The following is a 24,143-nucleotide window of genomic DNA, read 5'->3' as shown; positions in this document are numbered from 1 at the left end:
ATGTCTATTGTGGTATATGTTAAATTTGAAAAAACTCACAACCATTAAATTGATTAAAAGTAATCTTGGTACTTGAATATAGTAAAGATCTTTTCATTTATTATCAAGTGGTTTTAAGTTATATAATCATCTAAAATTTAATATCGTATCAAAAAAGGTGGTATTATAACTGAAAATATTAAAATAATTTTGTTATTTTTACACGTGAGATTTATATTACGTAATAAGTTTATTATTTTTACATGCATGTAATATCGTGGAGTGTTAAAGTCGTGTGTTATTATTAAGAGTATTAATTAAAATAAGTTTGTCATCATCAGTTTTGGAAACCAGGAATAATTAAAAATATAATAAAAATCTTTTTATTTTTTATTTTTTATTTTTTAAAATTAAATCTTTTCAGGTCACCATACGTCGACTATTCGTTTTTCTATTTTATGATTTAATATTAAAGAATAAAGTGAGTGGGGGGATTCTTTTACATGACAGAAAAGAATAAGAAAAGAAATACTGATAGAGAAAGCTGGCTAAGATTATAATCTAAGTTTAAATCAACTTGTAACCCAAGCACTTTTGAACCCCAGAAGACAAAAGCAGCAACTTCTGAAGCAAGCACTTCTGTTTTTACTTATCTTTTGTCAAAGGAAGTAATAAACTTTCCCCTTAAGTACTTCAAACAAGTAAAGAATAAAAGGACCACGTCGGAACCCCAACTCTTAAACACACAAACATTCTTTCTCTCTCTTGGATCGTCAAAGCCTTTGCTTTTGTTCGCTAATTGACGTTAACCAAAGCTACACACCACAACCCAGCCATTGAAGGTCTCTGGTAATTTCTCACGTTTTCTTTCGAACCCCACTGTTTTTTTTTCTTATTTATTTGTAGAACTAACTAAAATTCTGCTTCTTTTTATAGGATTCTTTCTAAAACTCACTTGTTTTGTGTTCTTCTTTGATGGGTTGTTACATTTTGTTTTTAATTGATGAGCTAAAGAAACAATGAAGATAGGTTTTTTTTTTTTTTTTCTCTTTTAGAGTTTGTTGACTTGGTTGTTTGTAGACTGTAGTATCGAGACTAAATTAATAGAATGCAAAATTTTTAGGGCTTTTCTTTGATTTTCTCTGCTAACTAACAGAGGCTTAGAGGATCTTATGTGTAGGCTGCTGAGAATACTGAAGAGAAGAGGAGAACAAATATAAGACAAGAAAGAAGATGATTTTTGAAGCTAATGCTTTGTGTTGTTTTGGTTTTTGTATGTAGCCCATATTATCTCAGTAAAGTATCAATCATGTCCAATTAAGTTTAACCTTGACATTTTAAGATAATCTTTATATGTAACTTTGTTAAGATTTGTGTTATTGCAGTAGTTGCATTATGCATATTATCTCAGTAAAGTATCAATCATGTCCAATTAAGTTTAACCCTGATGGTTGTTTGTAGTAGATATTCAAGTTGAACATCATTCATCATTGTGATATTCTATATGGCTTACATCCCTCCACACAAGCGGCATTCAAAGGATTCTGAGAGGCCAACACCTACTCCAGAGTCCTTTGTTCCCATATTTAAGAGAAATGTACACTTGAGAGCACCAAAGCCTAATGTTGATAGGAGTGGAAAGATCGTATATTCGAACCATGCCATATCTAGATGGTTTGCTGTTGGTTTGGATGATGGTAACAGCGATTCTTCTGCTGCTTGTCTTGAGCCAGTTTCGGTTGAATCTATGGAGAGGAAAACAGGAGAGAAACCTGTAATTTTGGTGAAGAGTAATGTAGATAAAGGTTAGTGATGCATCGTTTCCAGAATAATCCCCCTTTTTACCCCTCAGTGTTTTGTTGCTTACATTGTGGAAAGTTGTTATTAACAGCATTTTTTTCCAACTGTCTTAGAGAATAATGAAGTGAAAGGAAGCCCATGGTCATCTATTGCAGAAAATGTTCTGCCAGACCTGTTATCTTCCTTTCAAATTGCGAGGGCTGAAGTAGAGAGCCAAGATTTGAAAGAAGTAAAACCAACATTGGTTGCTAGGTTTGGGAAAATACTTTTTCATGGGTAAGCATTGATTACTTGACTATTGCTTCATCTAGTACAGATAATTCTTTTCTTCACTATACGAGTTGAATTTAAAAGAAAGTTACAGAAATTATACAGAGAGATCTTGTTGAATTTCAATGGCTGCATGGTATAATTGCAGTTCAAATAGAGTTATGGTGTGACTGTGAGGATATTTTATTATGTATTCACCTTTTGAAACTGAAAATTGGTGGCTATTTCAATATCAATTGAGGGACCAAGATACATTTATAGATAAATATGATGTCCAAGTCCTAGCAAGTAGCCAGTTAAAGGACCAATGCATTAAAGAAAAACACTCTGCAACTGTAGTAATTGTATCAGATTGACTAGCAGTTATTATATTGATATACTTGGTGCAGGAGCCCTTCAATGAACCTGGAAAGTGTCAGAAAAGATTGCGTCACAGAGACAACATTGAGGAATTTGAAAAGATCATTTTACACAAGTCTTCCTACTTCATATGTGGGAAACATTATGGCTGAAGTTGTCCCAGAGATTGGAGTTGATTTTGCAGATGTGAAGGATATATACCATGTGAAGGTATATTTGCCCACTAAACTCTAATTTCTAGATCACAATTCTCATATATCTGATTGTGTTAGCTATTGAATGTTTTAATTCTCTTTACGTTTTCTATAGTTGTCTGATAGCACACGACTGGATTCAACCATCTCCTGCAAATGTACAGTAAAAGATGATAAAAACCTGCAGCTGTATAAGGCAAGTCTTCTGCTGCCCATGGACCAATAAATATGCCCGACATGTTGAATCTCCTTCTCATTCTGTCATCATGTTGATGTGCTATTATCAAATGCGTAATGTATTGCAATTTGTAAATCATATTTGGGTCTTGATTAAAATTCTTTACAGCTTTCTGTCTTACTTTCACTCTCTTGCGATGTCTCTGACAGTCTGACCCTCCTCTCGGATATTAGTTTGTAGTTGAAAATTTTGAAGTACTTATTTCCATTTCTCCCCCTCACTTTTATCCTCTTTCTTGTTTTTTGTATTTGCGGAGGCATACGATCATAAGGTAACTTTTCTCTTGTAGGTTGAACTAAACCAAGTGCGTGACATGGTTGTAGACATATCATGCCCTGATATGGATCTCGACTTGAGGCTGATGCTGTGCCACAAGAGAATCTTAACTTCTCTGACTGTAAGTTAGTTTGCAACCTTGTGGTCTCTAAGGACATTGAGTTTTATCAATTTAGCATCATTACTTGCTCAAGCATGAAATTTCCAGTTGTGAGGCGACTCCTCATAACTATCTTTTGTCGATAATATGGACAAAAAATCATGAATTTATTCTCTAAATCTCAAATATGATAAACTTTGAGAAAGTAGTATCAACTTGGTATTCTAATCAGGTAACCTTTCATGCCTTATTATTTAGTAAAAAATTATTCTTCATGTGATGTTGGTCCCTGGTTGGGTTCCTTTTTTCTTTGTTTTTGCTCTTTTATTTGTTGAACTATCAACATAATTGAGAGTTTTTTTTTCCCATAATTATGCAAGTTAGTAGCAGTCAAGGAAGAATGAAGGAGGGTCTCATCTGTGCTTACATTATGATAAAGTTTGTAATGAAAGGTTTTTCATCTGACTTATTTTATTTCACTCTTCCCAGGATGATGAGATACAAAACATTAGAAATCTGATTGCCTCAGCAGTTCTAGATCCAGATGTGAAAGGTGGGTTGAGATGGCCCCTTGGAAAAGCATCTACTGGGGATAGATACAGTGTTGTTGGTGTTTGGCACACAATGGCTACTACTTATCAAGGCTCATCCATGAGACTCAAGGTAAGATACGCTGATCGATTTGATTTCAGAACTGCATATGGGGAATCTTCGAAGGAGGTTGTCCTCAAGTTGAAAGGAATGGTTTCAGGACTGCTGGTAAGTGCCTCTTGTCATTTTGAATTATTTTTCAACTTCATTAAACCTGATATTGTCCTGTGCAACTTAGTCTTAAGAAATAGGAATAACGGCATTGTCCTTGTCTTCAAACTGAAAGGTTTGTAGTAACTGACTATGGTTGAAAAGAGTTAATGGTTTTATCTGTACTTAGAGTTTTGGAATTGAAATAATATTCCACATTTCATGGATATTGTTTCATGGCATACCAAAGACTCTGGTCTGTGGAGCCATGAACCATGTGAAAACGAAAAATACACCTTCGGCATTTTCTTGTTATTTTGTCTCCATTTCTAAAAGGAAATTTTATATGATCTACTTTTCATTCAATTTTCAGGAGCAGGAGGCTGAAACAAATGTGATCTCCGATATGCTTAAAGACACCTTAAGGTTGATATGGCAACACTTCTTATGCTGCGAGCCTTTTCTTTCCTAACATGAAGGAATGCCTTCCCCATGCTCCTCTTCTCTTTATTGCTCACTATCTGTGAGTTGTGTGTTTTTGATTTTGTTGAAAAGCTGGTGGTTATAGTGTATTATGGCTACCACCAAGTAGTGCCAAAATGTGAAACATATGTATGCAGTTTTGAAGAGAAGGGAAATATATCTGGTTTGCTTTCTTCCTTAATTGCAACCCTTACAATTCCACCATGTTGTGCCCTTTCTTTCCCCTCGTTGTGAAAGGTAAAACCAATTACAAGTTTGGAGATGGTCACATTTCAAAAAAAGAAAAAAAAACCCAATTTTAATGGAGGATGACTAATTGAGGTGGTGAAACAGAGGGAACAAATGTAAATGAATGTACCAAAGATCAAAAGATTGGTGACATCCATCTACAGGATTAACCTCTAATATTTATCCATCGTTCATTATTTGGGCCTTTTATGTATGGATTAACTCTTCATCAAGCTATAGAATTAAGTAAGACATCCAAGAAAGGCATTGAAGATAAGACAAATCATGGTTGGAAAATGTTTGCAATCGACAATTATTTTTTTGTGGGTTAAACAAGCCTACTTTACAATGAGCTTCTCATGTAGCTTTCCTAGCAACCAAGCAATGGAGTTAAAAATTAAAGAAAAAAGGAGTTCAGACCTATCGTCAAGACTTACAATTTTGTTCAACTTCAGCCCAACCCATCAGAACCACTGGACAAGAGAGAGCAGAGCACCGTCTCAACCGTTGTTTGACAGACAACATTTAACCTCAAGTTTTCTCTTCCTTAAAAACGCACTTCTCTTTCATTTCTCTCGCACACGAACTCCTTTCTCCGGAAATTCCTTCAAATGAAACTCAATCTCTTCTTAAACCCAAACCCCACATCAAACTCTTTTCTCCCTTTCTTTTCTTTTCCTTCAAAGACAAAAAACCAAATTCCCTTGTTAAAATCACCCACTTCTCTTTCCTTCTTTTCAAAACCCACTCCTTGTTTCATCCCACTTTGCTCTTCCAATCCTTCTACCAATTCAACTTCAAAGGAATCAAGCTTGGAGTCCAATGGATGGCCCCAAACTTCAAAATTCAATATTGGAGATGAATCTAAAGAGAATTACAATGTGGGAGTTGGGAACCCAATTGTCCCAAGCTTTTTTTCAACTCAAAAGATGAGCTTGAGTGATCAGGCCTTTTTTCTGTGGGCCTTTATTGCTTGTACGGTATGGTGTTTGAGGCTTTTGAGGTTATTTGGTGCTCTGGGTACTTGGTTTTGGCTTGTTTTTATGTAGGTGCTTTCTGTTTTATGGATTTTTAGTTCTTGTTTTTATGTATTGTTAGATTTTTCTATATGGAATTGATAATGTTTAGATGTTTGAGAATGTTGGAATGATAGACTATGCTCTGTTTTGGGTTTTCATTGATTGGAAAGTGAGGTTAGTAGGAGCTTATAATGGATTTGATTCTGCATATGGGTAGTTATTTCGGGTTTCGTGGTTATTGGTGCTTATTTGAGATTATTTAATGGTGGTTCTTGGTTTTGGCATGTTTTATGTGGGTGCTTGTTGCTTAATATGGATTTTTTTTTCAAATTTGATATGTATTTCTTGTTTGTATGCAGTTTTTACAGTGTTATATATATATTGATGATGTTTGGATGTTTGAGAATGTTGGAATGGTAAGACTATGCTTTGCTTTTGGTTTTCATTGCTTGGAGGGTATCTTTTTGTTGCCATTAGGTGCTTGTTATATGCGGTGGTATGGATTGGAAGTGGATTTTGAAAAAAAAGGGAAAAATTGCTGCTTTTACTAGGATTTTGATTATTAAAAATGTTTAATATGATAACATATTCTTTGCAGTTGTGTTTATAGTTTGTATAGTTTGTTTTTGGTGGGTTTGGTAGTTATTGGGTGCTTATGGGATGTGAATTATTTTTGGATAGTTCTGATTTTGCAGTTTACTATGGCTAGTGATTAAAAATTAAATAGATTCTGTTGATAGGTGTTGGTAAGAAATCAAGTGTTCAGTGTTAAAAATACAAAGTTGAAATGTTCATATTATTATCTTCAAGCTTTGGTACTAATGAATATGTTTGGTATTGAGTTTTCCTAATTTCTGATTAATTAATACTGATTACTTGGATACATGCAGACTTCTGTGGCATTTACAAGTCTGGTCATTGTAGCTGTTCCAACACTCTATGTAAGTTTTCAGATATTGTATCTGAAACTTGACTGGAAGATTGATGTGATATCCTAGGCTCTCTATTCACCATTTCATTTATAAATTAAATAATTTTTCTTTATGTTATGTTATGAATATGATGTAATTTGAGAATGGCCATAATGCATAGTGAACAATAATGTGTAATATCACACAATTTCGTTCGCGCCTTATTTGTGATTTGACCTGTCAAGAGTGACAGGATAGAAGCTTGTTCATCCAGATTGTGGTGTTTTTCTAATGTACTTAGTTTTAAACTTTAGCTCTGTAGCCTTACATGCTCATTAGGAAGTCTAAGTCAGCCTCAATTGTAAAAAAAGGAATGCTTTTGTGGTTGATAAATTGAACATAAGTTTTTCTCATATGATTTAGTGATTAGGTCTAGTTTGCATTTTAATATTGTTATGTTTATTTCCTTTTTGCCTGTTCCGCAGGCAATGGGAAGAGCTGCAATTTCTCTTTCGAAGCTAGCAGATACAGCTCGAGAGGAACTTCCCAGTACTATGGCTGCAATTAGGCTTTCAGGCATGGAGATCAGTGATCTTACACTGGAACTAAGTGATTTAAGGTGACAATTAAATCCTTAATTTCATTTTTTTGTTGCATAATTGTTTCTCATAAATAAGAAGCAGTAGGTGTTTCCCTCTTGTAAATAGAAGAGAAGAAAGTGGTTTTGGATAGAGACTAATACACTCTTGCAGGAAAAAGCAGAGTTTGTCGTAGAAGGTTCTGTTTCTATAGGATTGTTATAGCATGGGATATTTAGATGAAGACTGTTGGTGATCACTATTTCAACTACTAAAACCAAGAAATTTTCTTTCTCTGGTGGATTCTCATGTAGTGCTGGAAGAAAATACAGCATATTTTCTTGTACCAAATTTCATAGCATGTTATAGTCAATGGACGTAATGCCCTTTTCAGACCCTAAATAGTGAAAATGAGACATAGACTTTTAAAACTTTTCATTCTTTTTCATTATCACAATGGCTTTCATGATTTTGAGTATGATGCTTTAGTTTGCTTACTTGACACTCAGCCAAGAGATTGCTGATGGTGTCAACAAATCAGCTCAAGCTGTGCATGCCGCTGAAGCCGGAATTCGGCAGATTGGTTCACTAGCTCACCAGCAGACCATGTGTAAGTTCAAAAGTTGCTCTTGAATCAACTTTCCTCCCCACCACAACCCAAGGCGTGGTACCCTTTTTTTTTTGTCCCATGTACTTTACTAGAACTTCACTTTTTGTAACATCTCTATCCAGCAATGATTCAAGAACGGGCTAGTTTGCCTATCATCTCCTTACAGCCTGTTGTTGCTGGGGCTGCTAGAAAAACTTCTCGTGCTGTTGGCCAAGCCACAAAGACTATCATGAATATAATCTATCGAGGAGAATTCAGCTCAGAGCATGACGAAGATAGTGGTATTGATCAAGTGGAAAACTAAGGTGTTCACTGCTTCTGGATACTAATAGATGGCTGATGTCTGTGTACATAACATAAAGAACCAAGGCATCAGATAGTTGCTTTCTCCTCCAACAGTTTATATGCCCAAAAATTGTCAATCTAATTGCCTTCAATATGTTACATATAAATTATGAAATACGGTGTTTTTGTCTGGGCTTTACTCCTTTTCCCCTCACTTTTATTATTTAGTGTAATCCATGATTTTGCTGGTTTCTTTTGAAAGCAGGAATGGTTTTAGTGATGCAAATCTGCATTATGATTTTTTATGATTGGACACCCCGATTCAGTAAAGAGAGGCTGTTAGCTACTCCATACCTGTTATTTTCTTCATATTTTCAGCTCTCGGTAGGAAATTCGTCCTATGTTTTTTTCCAAGCTGTGTTCAGTGTCTCTCTGCATATCACGTTCCCCCCCCACCTCCCTCTGCCCTTCTCAGCCATGGAAATCTTCCAGAGTGGAGTGAGGGAAAGGGAGAGAGATGCTATTTTGCCTGTAATTATCCCTTACAAGCTTTCTTAGTATTTGACTATGGGTTTTATGACAGTTATAATGCATACATATGGTATACTAGTAGCTCCAGCCTCTAATAGTTTTGCCCACCATTTTCTTTAAAACAAGAAAATTAAAAGGACTTTCTATCAAATACATAATAAAGGAGCTCATAATAATCATGTAATCCAAAAAGGATCTCATTCTGCTTCAATATTTCTTTTTAATTTCAAAAAAGAGAATTTAAATCTAAATTTTTTATTATAATAAAAAACATATATTTATTATTAAGTTAAATGTTCGAAATACACGTATTTATCAGTTTTGAATGCTAATAAAAAAAAGTGGGGTGACCAAAAGAAAATATGAGATATTTATTTCAATTTATGGTTTCATTTGATCATGTTTTGTGAAGTCTGAAATGCAATTAAAATATTTAAAATATATAGTTAAGTTTGATGTGTATTAAAATATTTTAAATATGTTGTAATTTTGTAAGATTTAATATGTAATTAAAATATTTAAAATGTGTCTTCAAATACTCGTTGAAAAGAGATTTCAATTTAAAAATGATACAATTTTAATTATTACTATATAAAAAGAAAAAAATACTTTTGACATTTAACTATATATTTTACTCAAAAAGTTAGGTCAAATCTTTCTTTTCCCATATTAAAAAAAAATGCTAGTAAGCTCTGTTAGAAGCATAGGCTTTTTAACTTAATCATTAAATTATTAGCATATTGACTGAGATGTGGCAACTAAGGGTGGAGTCAAGATTTCTAGTCAAAGAAACCACTCTATTTAGGTTGATAAATATTGAAATATTATTATTTATAGTACCTCCCAATTTTTTTTAGAAAATAAATTATTGTAAACTTTTTGCTTACATTGAAATCATTTTATTTATTGAATTGTACATTATTATAATATTTAATTAATATGTAAATATATATATATATATATACGTATTTTATGTTATATTTAATTTTAAAAGTAGAGGAATTACTTGCTAAAGTGGTTGATTGAATAGCCTAATTGAACTTCAGGTTTATCCCCATGGTTGACCCACACATGCCCACAAAGTTAAAACTTTAGAGTATCTCTTTAAAAAATTACCTAACAAAAAAAAAAAAGTGAATGGCCTAACAAAATACCGACCTTACAAAATATTAATGCTAAAAACTTGTTCAAATAAATAATACAATTTAGTACAAAAAATAATAAATTTGGTGACATATTCATTCTAAACCTTATATTATAAGTAAAATCTGATTTTGTGAAAGCACCACGTTGCCTATGGTATTATAGAAATAACATGTATATAATACCTATGAACTTTAGGTAGCTATTTTGAATATATATATATTACCTATGACCTATATTTTTCTCATATGCAGAAAATGATATTGCAAATGCCAAATTCTCTCATTTTATAATTTCCGATTCAATTGGAATTTTTATACAATTTGGTTATGAGCTAGTAAGTTCTCATCTTTAATTACTTTTCATAAAAAATTTTGATTAATTAGATTAATACACAATTAATAATGACAATTTTTGGTGGTATATAAAATGGAAAATCTAATTTGAAGGATTATTCCACACACGCTTTATGTGAAGTTTTTAAACTTCATAAGCAGGAAGAGAGTATTGTTACATATCTTTTTATTTATTATCTTAACTTATTAATTTTTAAATATACCTTAATGGAGCATATGGCAACCTTCTAAATCTACTGATGGTTTATTAAAATTTTAAAATTAAGCTAAAAATATATATTATTTGTTAATATAATAATTTTCTTGGACCGGATCGAATCCAAAAGTTCATGACCAAACCCAAACATAATCGGGCAGATAACCTGACCTGTGAACACCACTGATCAACAAGTAATTAGATTTCGATTTAGAACCATTTCTTCATTTATTTGTTAGTTAATCTACTCCATTAATAAACATTGAGCATTCTCTTGAATGAGTTTCCACAAAGCATCCACGTGGCGTTCTTCAGTCATGGTTGTCCCAATCGCACAACGAATGACATAAATCCCACCCACCACTGCATGAGTCATGAAAGCTCTCCCGCTTGAATTTATGGCCTCCAGCAGTTTACAGTTCAATTCTGCGCCTTCAAGCTCTTGCTTGGGCTTAAGCCTGAAGCAACCAAGGCAAACTTTCTCGGCACCACTATCTCAAACCTGTCATCTTCAGCCACGAATGCCGCAAACCGCTTGGCCATGCTGATATCGCTGCGAATGTGGAACATCAGGTTAGCCAGGCCATGCCAGCGGATCACACAATCCAAAGCTTCAAAGCCCTGAATCGTCAACCCAATGCGACTTGCCAATCTTTATAGTCCAATCCTTAATCCACGAACAACAGCAATCCATGTTAGTGAGAAACCATTTATGTGGATTCATGCTGATAGAGTTGGCAAGTTCAACTCCATCAAGGCAATGCCTCAGCTCGGGGCAAATGCAGGCACTTCCTGCATAAGCTGCATCAATGTGGAGCCAGAGCTTGTATTTCCTGGCAACTTTGCCTAATTCTGCAATAGGATCAATAGCTCCACAGGCTGTTGTCCCAATGGTTGCACATAAGAACAATGGCACCAAACCTGATTTGATATCATGTTCAATAGCCAAACGAACTTGTTCAGTTGACATTGAAAACCCTGTTGAAAAAGATGTTTCGATGAACCGAAAATTTGATGGTGGAATGCCCACTAATTTAGTGGCCTTTTGGAAAGTAAAATGTGTTTGATCAGAAGCATAAACCACCAATTTGGTTATATTCTCCCAACCACCAAGTTTTTCAAGGCTTTGTCTCTTGTAGCAGCCAAAGAGCAAACTGTAGCCTCACATGTGCTACCATGCAAGACTCCGCCACCAGTTCCAGAGAACAAAAATGAAGATGGTAGCTTAAGCAGTTTGCCCATCCAATCCAAGACAATGGATTCAAGTTCAGTGGCAGCAGGGGATGAAATCCAGTTGAAGCCAACCACATTAAAACCGTGGCAAAGCATCTCTCCAAGAAAACCAACAGTGCTAGCGTTTACTTGGAAATAGGCAAAGAAGTTAGGACTTTGCCAGTGAGTAAGGTCATTGACATCTTTGAGTATATCTTCTAGTGATTTAGGGCAATAAGGGGCAGAGAAGGCAAACTTTGCTGACAAGTAACCAGGCTTAACGCTGCTTTGAATTGGGTATTCCTCAATGTTTTTGTACTAGTCAGCAATGAAATCAATCATTGCTTTGGACTCAATTGTGAAGCTAGTTGGCTCAAGGGGGAGGAAAGTTTTTCTCAACGCATTGCCCATTTGTCAAAATGCAGAAATTGAAATTGTTTCTTTGTTTCATTGGTATCCGGGCTAGCAGTCGAAGGGTGTATATATAGCAAAAGAAGAGAGAGCACGAACATGGTGTATAAATAGCGAATGGCCCAGATTCCTTGTTGTTGGTAGCCCACAAGCGAACATAGGGCATTACCGTGACCACCCACCCTCTCTTTGAATTACGTAAAAGACAAGGGAATATGAGATAAGCTTCCCTTAGTTGGAGTATCACATGCAACAATAACCTTATATTTTCACTTGTAAAGTCGTCGCATATGTAAAGGACATATAACAAAGACATACAGCAAAACGTAAGATAAGGAGTAATAGCACAGCATTAATACCTTCAATATTGTCAGGCATGAAATCTGCCAAAGATCATTGCCTTGATCTGATTAGTCAATGAAATCTGCCAAAGATCAGTCCCTTGATCTGATTGGTACTTAAATCGTCTCTCAAATCATTCCCTTGATCTGATTAGTCCTTAAATCATCTTTCAAATCTTCCCTATAACTTCTACAACCATTATACAAAAACTGGTCATCACAAACCTATATATATATATATATATATATCAGTGTAAATAGCAATGCTTGATAAAACAAAAAATACCTTTCTTTATAGCATACACAATCGCACAATAAAAAAGTCTAAAAAACACATGTACAAGAGAGAAAAACATGCGCTATTCAAATAAAGGGTTATCTCTTTGTACAAAAAGTTATCTTAACTCAAAAGTTATGTTATATAATATGACATAGTATAACTATTGGATTATAAGTGTGCTTTTCATGTGAATAGTTATGTTTCTTAGTAAAGTGACATGTTGGGAAAACATCTCTAAATCCAAAGATTAGGAGACAACAAGAAAAACATTACAACTCAAAAGCTTAAAAAGATAACTTTTCATATTGTAACCCAAATATTATGTCTTATGGAATGAATGATTGTTCTTTCTAAAAATGATTATTGAAGCAATACTTGTATCTGGCAAAATACAAAAGTATCTTAAAGACAAAGAAGTGTCTTGATGAAAAGGTTGTGCCTTTGAGAAAATACACTTGCAAGTCTATATGAAGGACTTATTGCCAATCATTTTGACACAACAAAAACTAATAAAACAAGAATAGAAAAATCAAGAGAAATATAAGTATTATGTTTTGAAAATTAACATAAACATTTAAGTTTCCATCAATTGGCAAAAAAAATCCAAATTCCTTACAATTTACTTATTGCAAAAAGTAAACTTTAAGTCGAACAACTTTACAAACCCTCGGATGTATCTAGCGGTCTACTCTCGTAAAGTGTAAAGACGAAGTTAGACATTAACTTCATTGTATTTTTAAGGCTATTCGTAAAATTCTCATTTACATGCCAAGTGTCGGGAGAAAAATAAGTCTTAAAAATAACGTCTATTGAAAGACATATCTTGAAGTTAATTTTATCAGTTCTTTAAATTTTATCTAATCCTCATTTACACCAACATTAATTGCTAAAGTGGTTAATTGAATAACCTAATTGAGCTAGAGGTTTATCCCCATGGTTGACCCACACATTCCTGCAAAGTTAAAACTTGAGAATATCTCTTTAAAAAATTACCTAATAAAAAAAAAGTGAATGGCCTAACAAGATACCTATATTACAAAACATTAATGCTAAAAACTTGTACAAATAAATAATACCATTTAGCAAAAAAAAAAATATTAAATTTGGTGACATATTCAATCTAAACCTTACATTATAAATAAAATTTGATTTTGTGAAGGTACCACGTTACCTGTGGTATTATATGTTGGTTTCAAAAAGAGTGTTAGAGGGGGGCTGAATAGCACTAAAATATATTAAAGGAAACTCTTAAGTCTGAAAAACTATTAAACAATTTTGGAATGGAAAGTTTAAAACTTGTTAAATTTGAAAGACATCAAATAAAGAAAAAGTTAAGAGAAGTGGACAAAACACAATATTTATGGTAGTTCAGTCCACTAGACCTACATCCAATACCTTGATCTTTCTAATCAAGGATTTTCAACTCAACTTTACTAAAACTAGTGGAATTAACAACTTCCACAAAGCATTTTACGATGTGAGCTTCTAACTCAAGCTCTAAACCATTATAAGAATCTCTAAGCTTTCTTAAGCTTAGTAAATCCCTTAGAGTGCCTTGCACACTTTAATCAATCAATAAATGAAGAAAAGATGGAGTACAATTGATTACCTAGCTGATCTAAGGTGTACAAAGTTAAGCTCAACACTTTTACAAAGGATGGGAGTGAACAAGTGTAAAGAGAAGGTTTTTCATCTTTTAAATACAAAATTACTTTGGATAGCTTCTCTCTATGATTTTTGACTGTTAAAAAGGCTCTAAATACTTGAAAATTCACTTCTATCGTTAGAGACATAAACTAGCTGTTTCTAACTGTTATTTATCCTTTTGTGCTTAAATTCAAATGTGCAGACATCTTTCATTAACTGGTTAACAGCAAGCTTTAACCGATTAGGCCTTCTCTGACTTGCACACTTATTCTCTATGTTAACCAATTAATGACAGTTTTAACTAATTAAGAATTTTCTGTTTTCAAGCACCTTCCAACATTGTTTTTGGCTAGCCTTCTTTCAAACGATTAATTCTCCTTTTAACTGATTGAAGCTTCTCTCCATTCATCCTTAACTGAATAAATTGGGCTCCAACCAATTAAGAATTCTTCAACTTTAAATCTTTTGTTTTGTCTTCTTGGATAGTCATCAATATTTTGAATTTGAATTTTGACGCTTTTTAACACTTTAACTTTGACCTTTAACCAATTAACTCATTTCCTTTAATTAATTAAAAGGCTTCTGTTTTGCATCTAGCTCCTACTTAACTGATTAAACTTTGTGTTAACCAGTTAAGACCTTTCTGTCTGTTCTTAGTTTAGCGCCTAGAATTGTTTTAATTGATGAAAGATTTATGTTTTTTTTGAAAAGTAATTAAAGATTTATATTAATCGATTAACACTAATCTGTTTTAATTAAAGCTCTTTCTTCTTTGCTTGTTTAACCAATTAACCCATCTTGCAACTAAACAAGCATCTTGACTTGCTTTCAAATACCAAATACCCCCTTAATTAATGCATTTAGTTTTCTTTAAAGATTTGCAATAGAATATTTATAACATCCACAGTAGCTAAACAAGATATACAATATCTACAGTAGCTAAATAAGATAAATTGAATATCCACAATAATTAGCACATAATATTCAACAAAACCATAACTAAGCATCACACATATAAATTAAACATGAAGACCTATCAAACTTTATTTAACTTAGTATTCCTTCTCTCTTTTTTTGTCATCATTAAAAATGATATTCAAAACCCTTCTTTAATGAGTGCATCAAGATTTTCTTTTAATCTTTAAATTAGACTTTAATGAATGAGAATCATAAACACTTATACATTTAAGCCATTAAAGCTTATAGATATAGTTCAATAACTTTAAGAGTCAAGCTTGTAACTATGTAAGAACAAATGTATAAGAGTTAAATCATTTCAAGAACTCGTTAAGGATCACTCAAATAATATTCAAGCAAATTTGATCATTTTGTCATAATTAAAACTATAATAATTTTAAAACTAACATTCTAGAAATTAGGTGTATTTGTTACGTATGACCTATATTTTTCTCATATGTTAAAAATAATATTGTAAATACCAAATTCTCTCTTTTTTTTTTTAAATTTTCGATTCAATTGGAATTTGTATACAAGTTGGTTATGGTTTAGTAAGTTCTCATCCTTAATTATTTTTCATAAAAATTTTTTGACTAATTAGACTGATCTACAATTAATAATGATAATTTTTGGTGGTACAGAAAATGGAAAATCTAATTTGAATGATTANAAAGATTTTTCTTTAATCTTTAAATCAGATTTTAATGAATGGGAATCATAAGTACTCATACAACTAAGTCATACGAACTTATAGATATAGTTCAATAACTTTAAAAGTCAAGCTTGTAACTATGTAAGAACAAATGTATGTGAGTTAAATCATTTCAAGAACTCGTTAAGGATCACTCAAATAATATTCAAGCAAATTTGATCATTTTGTCATAATTAAAGCTATAATAATTTTAAAACTAACATTCTAGAAATTAGGTGTATTTGTTACGTATGACCTATATTTTTCTCATATGTTAAAAATAATATTGTAAATACCAAATTCTCTCTTTTTTTTTTTAAATTTTCGATTCAATTGGAATTTGTATACAAGTTGGTTATGGTTTAGTAAGTTCTCATCCTTAATTATTTTTCATAAAAATTTTTTGACTAATTAGACTGATCTACAATTAATAATGATAATTTTTGGTGGTACAGAAAATGGAAAATCTAATTTGAATGATTATTCTATACACCGTTTGTGTGGAGGTTTTAAACTTTCGTAAGCATGATTAGAGTAGCGTTACATATCTTTTACTTGTCATATTAACTTATTAATTTTTTAATATATCTTAATGGAATATGTGGCAATCTTCTAATCATATTGGTTGAGTTTAAATAATTTCTCATCTAATTTAAGTGCTTGTTTAAATGCTTTTTCCCCTTGCATTTTAATATGTATTAAAATTGTAAAATTAAGCTAAAAATATATATTATTTATTAATATAATAATTTTTTCAAGCCAGACCGAATCCAAAAATTCATGACCAAACCCAAACATAATCGGGCAGATAACCTGACCTGTGAACACCACTGATCAACAAGTAATTACATTTAGATTTAGAACCATTTCTTCATTTATTTGTTAGTTAATCTACTCCATTAATAAACCTTGAGCTTTTTCTTGAATGAGTTTCCACAAAGCATCCACGTGGCGTTCTTCAGTCATAGTTGTCCCAATCGCACAACGAATGACATAAATCCCACCCACAACTGCATGAGTCATGAAAGCTCTCCCGCTTGAATTTATGGCCTCCAGCAGTCTAGAGTTCAATTCTAAGCCTTCAAGCTCTTGCTTGGGCTTAAGCCTGAAGCAAACCAAAGCAAACTTTCTCGGCACCACTATGTCAAACCTGTCATCTTTAGCCACGAATGCCTCAAACCGCTCGGCCATGCTGATATCGCTGCGAATGTGGTACACCAGGTTAGCCAGGCCATGCCTGCGGATCACAATCCAAAGCTTCAAAGCCCTGAATCGTCTACTCAATGCGACTTGCCAATCTTTATAGTCCAACACAGCTTTGAATTCACTAGCCTTGTTTCTTAAAATTTCAGGATCAGTTGACAATGAATCCACTAAGAGCCTGGGTTCCGTAATCCACAAACAACAACAATCCATGTTAGTGAGAAACCATTTATGTGGATTCATGCTGACGGAGTTGGCAAGTTCAACTCCATCAAGGAAATGCCTGAGCTCGGGGCAAATGCAGGCACTTCCTGCATAAGCTGCATCAATGTGGAGCCAAAGCTTGTATTCCCTGGCAACTTGGCCTAATTCTGCAATGGGATCAATAGCTCCACAGGCTGTTGTCCCAATGGTTGCACATAAGAACAATGGCACCAAACCTGATTTGATATCATGTTCAATAGCCAAACGAACTTGGTCAGATGACATTGAGAACCCTGTTGATAAGGATGTTTCGATGAACCGAAAATTTGATGGTGGAATGCCTACTAATTTAGCAGCTTTTTGGAAAGTGAAATGCGTTTGATCAGATGCATAAACCATTAATTTGGTTATATTTTCCCAACCACCAAGTTCTTTCAAGGCCTTGTCTCTAGCTGCAGCCAAAGTGCAAACTGCAGCCTCACATGTGCTACCGTGCAAGACTCCACCACCAGTTCCAGAGAACAAAAACGAAGATGGTAGCTTAAGCAGTTTGCCCATCCAATCCAAGACAATGGATTCAAGTTCTGTGGCAGCAGGAGATGAAATCCAGTTGAAGCCAACCACATTAAAACCGGAGCAAAGCATCTCTCCAAGAAAACCAGCAGTGCTAGCGTTTGCTTGGAAATAGGCAAAGAAGTTAGGACTTTGCCAATGAGTAAGGCCTGGTATGATGCAATCATTGACATCTTTGAGTATATCTTCCAGTGATTCAGGGCAATAAGGGGCAGAGTCGGGCAACTTTGCTGACAAGTAACCAGGCTCAACGCCGCTTTGAACTGGGTATTCCTCAATGTTTTTGTAGTAGTCAGCAATGAAATCAATCACTGCTTTGGACTCATTTGTGAAGCTAGTTGGCTCAAGGGGGAGGAAAGTTTTTCTAGAGGCACTGCCCATTTGTCAAAATGCAGAAATTGAAATTGTTTGTTTATTTCAATGGTATTCTGGCCAGCAGGCCAAGGGTGTATATATAGCAAAAGAAGAGAGAGCACGTACATGGTGTATAAATAGCGCATGGTCTAGATTCCTTGTTGTTGGTAGCTCACAAGCGAACATAGGGCATTAGCGTGAGAGCCCAACCTGTCTTTGGATTACGTAAAAGACAAGGGAATATGAGATAACCTTCCCCTAGTTGGAGTATCACATGCAACGATAACCTTATATTTTCACTTGTAAAGCCGTCGCATATGTAAAGGACATATAACATAGACATACAGCAAAACTTAAGATAAGGAGTAATAGCAGAGCATTAATACCTTCAATATTGTCAAGCATGAAATCTCCCAAAGATCATTGCCTTGATCTGATTGGTTAATGAAATTTCGCAAAGATCATTGCCTTGATCTGATTAGTCAATGAAATCTGCCAAAGATCATTGCCTTGATCTGATTAGTCCTTAAATCATCTCTCAAATCTTCCCTATAACTTCTACAACCATTATACAAAAACTGGTCATCACAAACCTTTATATATATCAGTGTAAATAGCAATGCTTGATAATACAAAAAATACATTTCTTTATAGCATACACAACCGCACAACGGAAGAGTCTAAAAAACACATGCACAAAAGAGAAAAACATGCACTATTCAAATAAAGGGTTGTCTCTTTATACAAAAAGTTATCTTAACTAAAAGGTTATATTACATAGTATGACATAGTATAACTATTGGATTGTAGGTGTATTTTTTATGTGAATAGTTATGTCTCTTAATAAAGTGACACGTTGGGAAAACATCTCTAAATCCAAAGTTATGAGATAGCAAGAAAAACACTACAACTCAAAAGCTTGAATATGAAAAGTTATCTTTTCATATTGTAGCTCAAAGATTATATCTTATAAAATGAATAATTGTTCTTTTCAAAAATGATTATTGAAATAATACTTGTATCTTGCAAAATGCAAAGGTATCTTTAAGACAAAGAGGTGTCTTGATGAAAAGGTTATGCCTTTGAGAAATGACACTTGCAAGTCTATATGAAGGACTTGTTGTCAATCATTTTAACACACCAAAAACTAATAAGACAAGAATAGAAAAATCAAGAGAAATATAAGTATTATAGTTTGAAAATTAACATAAACACTTAAGTTTCCATCAATTGGCAAAAAAATCCAAATTCCTTACAATCTACTTATTGCAAAAAGTAAACTTTAAGGTTGAATAACTTTACAAATCCTCGGATGTATCTAGCGGTCTACTCTCGTAAAATGTAAAGACGAATTTAGACATTAACTTCATTGTATTTTTAACGCTATTCGTAAAATTTCCATTTGTATACCATGTGTCGAGAGGAAAATAAGTCTTAAAAATAATGTTTATTGAAAGGCACATCTTGAAGTCAATTTTATCAGTTCTTTAAATTTTAGCTAATCCTCATTTACACCAACATTAATTTCTAAAGTGGTTAATCGAATAACCTAATTGAACTTGAGGTTTATCTCATGGTTGACCTACACATTCCTACAAAGTTAAAACTTGAGAATATCTCTTTAAAAAATTACCTAATAAAAAAAAAGTGAATGGCTTAACAAGATACCTACCTTACAAAACATCAATGCTAAAAACTTGTACAAATAAATAATACAATGTAGCACAAAAAATATTACATTTGGTGACATATTCAATCTAAACCTTACATTACAAATAAAATTTGATTTTGTGAAGGTACCACGTTACCTGTGGTATTATATGTTGGCTCCAAAAAAAATGCTAGAAGGGGGGTGAATAGCATTAAAATATTTTAAAGGAAACTCTTAAGTCTATAAAACTATTAAACAATTTTGGAACGAAAAGTTTAAAACTTGTTAAAGTTGAAAGACACTAAGTAAAGAAAAAGTTAAGAGAAGTGGACAAAACATAATATTTATAGTGATTCAGTCCACTTGATCTACATCCAATACTTTGATCTTTCCAATCAAAGATTTTCAACCCAACTTTGCTAAAACTAGTGAAATTAACAACTTCCACCAAGCTTTTTACAATGTGAGCTTCTAACTCAAGTTTTAAACCCTTACAACAATCTCTTAGCTTTCTTAAGCTTAGTAAATCCCTTAGAGTACCTTGCACACTGTAATCAATCAAGAAATGAAGAAAAGATGGAGTACAATTGATCACCTAACTGATCTAAAATGTACAAAGTTAAGCTTGACACGTTTACATAGGATGAAAGTGAACAAGTGTAAAGAGAAGGTTTTTCATCTTTTAAGCTCAAAATCACTTTGGATAGCTTATCTATGTGATTTTTAACTATTGGAAAGGCTTTAAATACTTGAAAAATCACTTCTATTGTTGGAGACAAAAACTACCTGTTTTTAACTGTTATTTATCCTTTTGTCCTTAAATTCAAATGTGTAGACAATGCTTCATTAACCGGTTAAAAGTAGGCTTTAACCGATTAAAAGCAGGCTTTAATCGATTTAAAGCAGGCTTTAACCAATTAAGCCTTCTCTGATTTGCATACTGCTTCTTTATATTAACCAATTAACGGCAATTTTAACTGATTAAGAATTTTTTGTTTTCAAGCACCTTCAAGCACTGTTTTTAGCTAGCCTCCTTTCAATTGATTAATACTCCTTTTAATTGATTGAAGCTTCTTTCCATTCATCCTTCACTAATTAAAATGGGCTTCAACCAATTAAAAATACTTCTACTTTAAATCTTTTGGTTTGGCTCCTTGGACGATCATCGATATTTTGAATTTGAATTTTGACGTTTTTTAACACTTTAACTAGTTAACTCATTTCCTTTAATTAATTAAAAGGCTTTTGTTTTGCATTTAGCTCCCGCTTAACTGATTAAACCTTGTGTTAACCAGTTAAGACCTTTCTGTTTGACCTTAGTGTAGTGCCCAGAATTGCTTTAATTGATTAAGGATTTATGTTAATCGGTTAAGACTAATCTGTCTTAATTAAAGCTCTTTCTTCTTTGCTTATTTGACCAATTAACCCATCTTGCAACTAAACATGCATCTTGACTTGCTTTCAAATACCAAATACCCCCTTTGTTAATGCATCTAGTTTTCTTTAAAGATTTGCAATAAAATATTTATAACATCCATAGTAGCTAAACAAGATATACAATATCTACAGTAGCTAAGTAAGATATATTGGATATCCATAATAATTAGCACATAATATTCAACAAAATCATAACTAAGCATCACACACATAAATTAAACATGAAGGCTTATCAAACTTTATTTAACTTAGTCTTCCTTCTCTCTTTTTTTGTCATCACTAAAACAGATATTCAAAACTCCTCCTTAATGAGTGCATCAAGATTTTCTTTTAATCTTTGAATTAGACTTTAATAAATGAGAATCATAAACACTCATACATTTAAGCCATTAAAGCTTATAGATATAGCTCAATAACTTCAAGAGTCAAGCTTGTAACTATGTAAGAACAAATGTATGAGAGTTAAATCATTTCAAGAACTTGTCAAGGATCACTCAAATAATGTTCAAGCAAATTTGATCATTTTGTCATAATTAAAACTATAATAATTTTAAAGCTAACATTCTAGAAATTAGGTGTATATGTTACATATGACCTATATTTTTCTCATATGTTAAAAATAATATTGCAAATACCAAATTCTCTCATTTTTTTTTAATTTTCGATTCAATGGAATTTTTATACAAGTTTGTTATGGTTTAGTACGTTCTCATCCTTAATTATTTTTTATAAATTTTTTTTGACTAATTAGACTGATCTACAATTAATAATGATAATTTTTGGTGGTACAGAAAATGTGTCACGACCCGGAACTCCCATCGGGCCCGTGACAATCGCCGCGACGTCCCGATAGACATTCATTACCTTGAATGCCGATCGGAACCCTGCAAGGCTTAGCATCAGCTTCCGCATCTTCCCGGTGAGCGACAGTTATTAAATCTTGCATTTCAAGAAATCATAAGTCGTTTCCAAATCAAAACAATAAAATATTATTTTCTGGCTCACAGGGGCATTTTCGTCATTTTTCTTCGATAATACCGAAACTCGCCAAAAACATGGTGTAAAAGTTAAATATGTTCATACATATTTTAAATCAAATAACTAAAATATAAAACTACTTTTACAATGACACGTGGGCCCCTAACTAACCAATAAGATGCGAGTCTGTGGACCTATAATTTTGACAATGCAAGGCTAACTGAAGTCCTTGATGCAATTGGCTATCTCGAACCTAAAATGTGGGGAATTGAGGGTGGTGAGATTATAAAATCCCAGTAAGTAAACAAACACCATCTAAACTATCTAAAGGCGAGTAAATTGAGATAATTAAAAAATAATTAACTTCAGCAAATTTTTCACATCACGAATATTCATTTCAACCAAATAATCAATATGGCTCGTGAATTACTCAAAACTTGGCTCATGCCAAATCCTGTACTCGGTGACACCTGGACCAGGGGTATCCAAACGAGTCCGCAAAGGTTGTTAAAAATTCAGATTTCGCATAAATCATATTTTTATTTTGAAACATAGCCGTTCCTTAGCGTTGGCTGAGTCTCACTCTCATGCGGTGGTCCACATGAAGTGCACTCAAAAAGCCCACCTCAGAAGATACTTTACGCGCCTTTACGACCGAGGTGAGAATATAAAGGGGTTTACCGTGCCCCTCTAATAGGCTGGCCCACGGAATCGCCCACCATTGCAGTAGCTAATCTTTTATCTACCACCTGATTTATAAAATCTTTTTCTGCATGATATGTCAATTTATCGCAACCTAGCCTCTCAAGGCTAAATACACAATACAAATAATTATAACACCAAAATCAGTTTAGCCATTCATGCTCATTTATTGTCATAAGCCATTCAATTTAAAATACAATTTTTTTACAACACAAGCAGGCAGTCTCCAATTACTCTATTTTCAAAACCAGTATTCGATTTTTCAAAAAATTTATAAAATCATTTTATAAAATCACAATTTCTCTAAAAACATAGCAATTTACCATTTAAACCCATTTTGCATAAAATCAAACAATTGTATAAAACTACTCTAAATAATTAAGACGATAATAAGTTTATTCACAGTTTTTGAAAATTAAATTTGGGTACTCCAACTATTACTCTTCGGGTGCGATTTCTTTGCCCTTGCCAGAGGATTCGCCACCTTGACAAATTGTACAATTAAAAGGTTTACTACTTTGGTACCAAACCAAAATAAACTAATTTATACTACTAATGCATGATATGAAGTGCAAAATGTCTAAATTTTGCCTAAACGTGATGTTTGCCTATTTCGGTTTTTTACCCGATAAATCGATATACGTGTCTGTTTAACTCCAAATTAATTTTTTTCAATTTTTATACCTCAATTGCATCCAAATTGACTTAATGTTCCTCAGTGTGGTGCAAATTATCAGTCTCGGTAACAAATTACGAAAATACCCCTAGTGGGTAAAAATTCGTAGTTTTGCTCCGAAAATCTCCATTATTTTTTTGGGCTCATAATTCATCATTATTCATCATAATTTCTCAAATAAACATCAAGATCAGCAGCCAATATTCCCCTACAAACTTCGGCATAATGGGTTTCAATGGGAGAAAATTATTTCTCTAGCTTATTTGTGCTATATTTCAATATAACCTAACTAAAATCACTTACTTCAATTAAAATCAACCAAAACTCAAGTTCAAAACTCATCCATGGAGGTTTGGCCAGCATGGGTGTCCATACCCACTTTCTAATTTTGCATGAAAATGAGAAAAAAATGCATGGGTAGTGAAAATCACAAGGAAAATCAATGAAATTTACCTTTTTAATGCTTGATTTCTTGATTTCTCTTTATTTTTCCCAAATTTTTTCAGCTAGGGTTCTTATTTCTTTTCC

The 24,143-nt window shown here is 33.2% G+C and overlaps 3 protein-coding genes and 1 pseudogene across 6 annotated transcripts; 2 read left to right on the top strand and 2 right to left on the bottom strand.

The window, feature by feature from the left end:
• Positions 528 to 4,645, top strand: LOC18599971. Of its 3 annotated transcripts, none has more exons than XM_007030186.2 (8): positions 528 to 821; positions 1,444 to 1,784; positions 1,893 to 2,055; positions 2,439 to 2,619; positions 2,719 to 2,799; positions 3,131 to 3,238; positions 3,707 to 3,976; positions 4,332 to 4,645. In XM_007030186.2, exons 2-8 carry the CDS (start codon positions 1,484 to 1,486, stop codon positions 4,428 to 4,430), a joined length of 1,203 nt encoding a protein of 400 aa, XP_007030248.2. In that variant the 5' UTR covers positions 528 to 821; positions 1,444 to 1,483; the 3' UTR covers positions 4,431 to 4,645. The 3 variants fall into 3 exon arrangements, with proteins under 3 accessions (XP_007030248.2, XP_017977337.1, XP_007030247.2); XM_018121848.1 differs by having other exon boundaries at positions 601 to 828; positions 1,441 to 1,784; XM_007030185.2 differs by having other exon boundaries at positions 603 to 828.
• On the top strand, positions 5,088 to 8,418 carry LOC18599970. Of its 2 annotated transcripts, none has more exons than XM_007030184.2 (5): positions 5,088 to 5,649; positions 6,579 to 6,629; positions 7,085 to 7,218; positions 7,687 to 7,787; positions 7,910 to 8,418. In XM_007030184.2, the coding sequence occupies exons 1-5, from the start codon at positions 5,281 to 5,283 to the stop codon at positions 8,089 to 8,091; spliced, it is 837 nt and encodes a 278-aa protein (XP_007030246.2). In that variant the 5' UTR covers positions 5,088 to 5,280; the 3' UTR covers positions 8,092 to 8,418. The 2 variants fall into 2 exon arrangements, with proteins under 2 accessions (XP_007030246.2, XP_017975986.1); XM_018120497.1 differs by having other exon boundaries at positions 5,130 to 5,714.
• On the bottom strand, positions 10,429 to 11,977 carry LOC18599969 (annotated as a pseudogene).
• On the bottom strand, positions 16,615 to 18,230 carry LOC18599968 (tyrosine decarboxylase 1). The gene has a single exon (XM_007030182.2). The coding sequence runs from the start codon at positions 18,196 to 18,198 to the stop codon at positions 16,729 to 16,731; it is 1,470 nt and encodes a 489-aa protein (XP_007030244.2). The 5' UTR covers positions 18,199 to 18,230; the 3' UTR covers positions 16,615 to 16,728.

This window comes from Theobroma cacao, chromosome 5 (genome assembly GCF_000208745.1).
Source record: "Theobroma cacao cultivar B97-61/B2 chromosome 5, Criollo_cocoa_genome_V2, whole genome shotgun sequence".
Lineage (NCBI taxonomy): Eukaryota > Viridiplantae > Streptophyta > Magnoliopsida > Malvales > Malvaceae > Theobroma > Theobroma cacao.
This window is presented reverse-complemented; position numbering and strand designations above follow the sequence as displayed.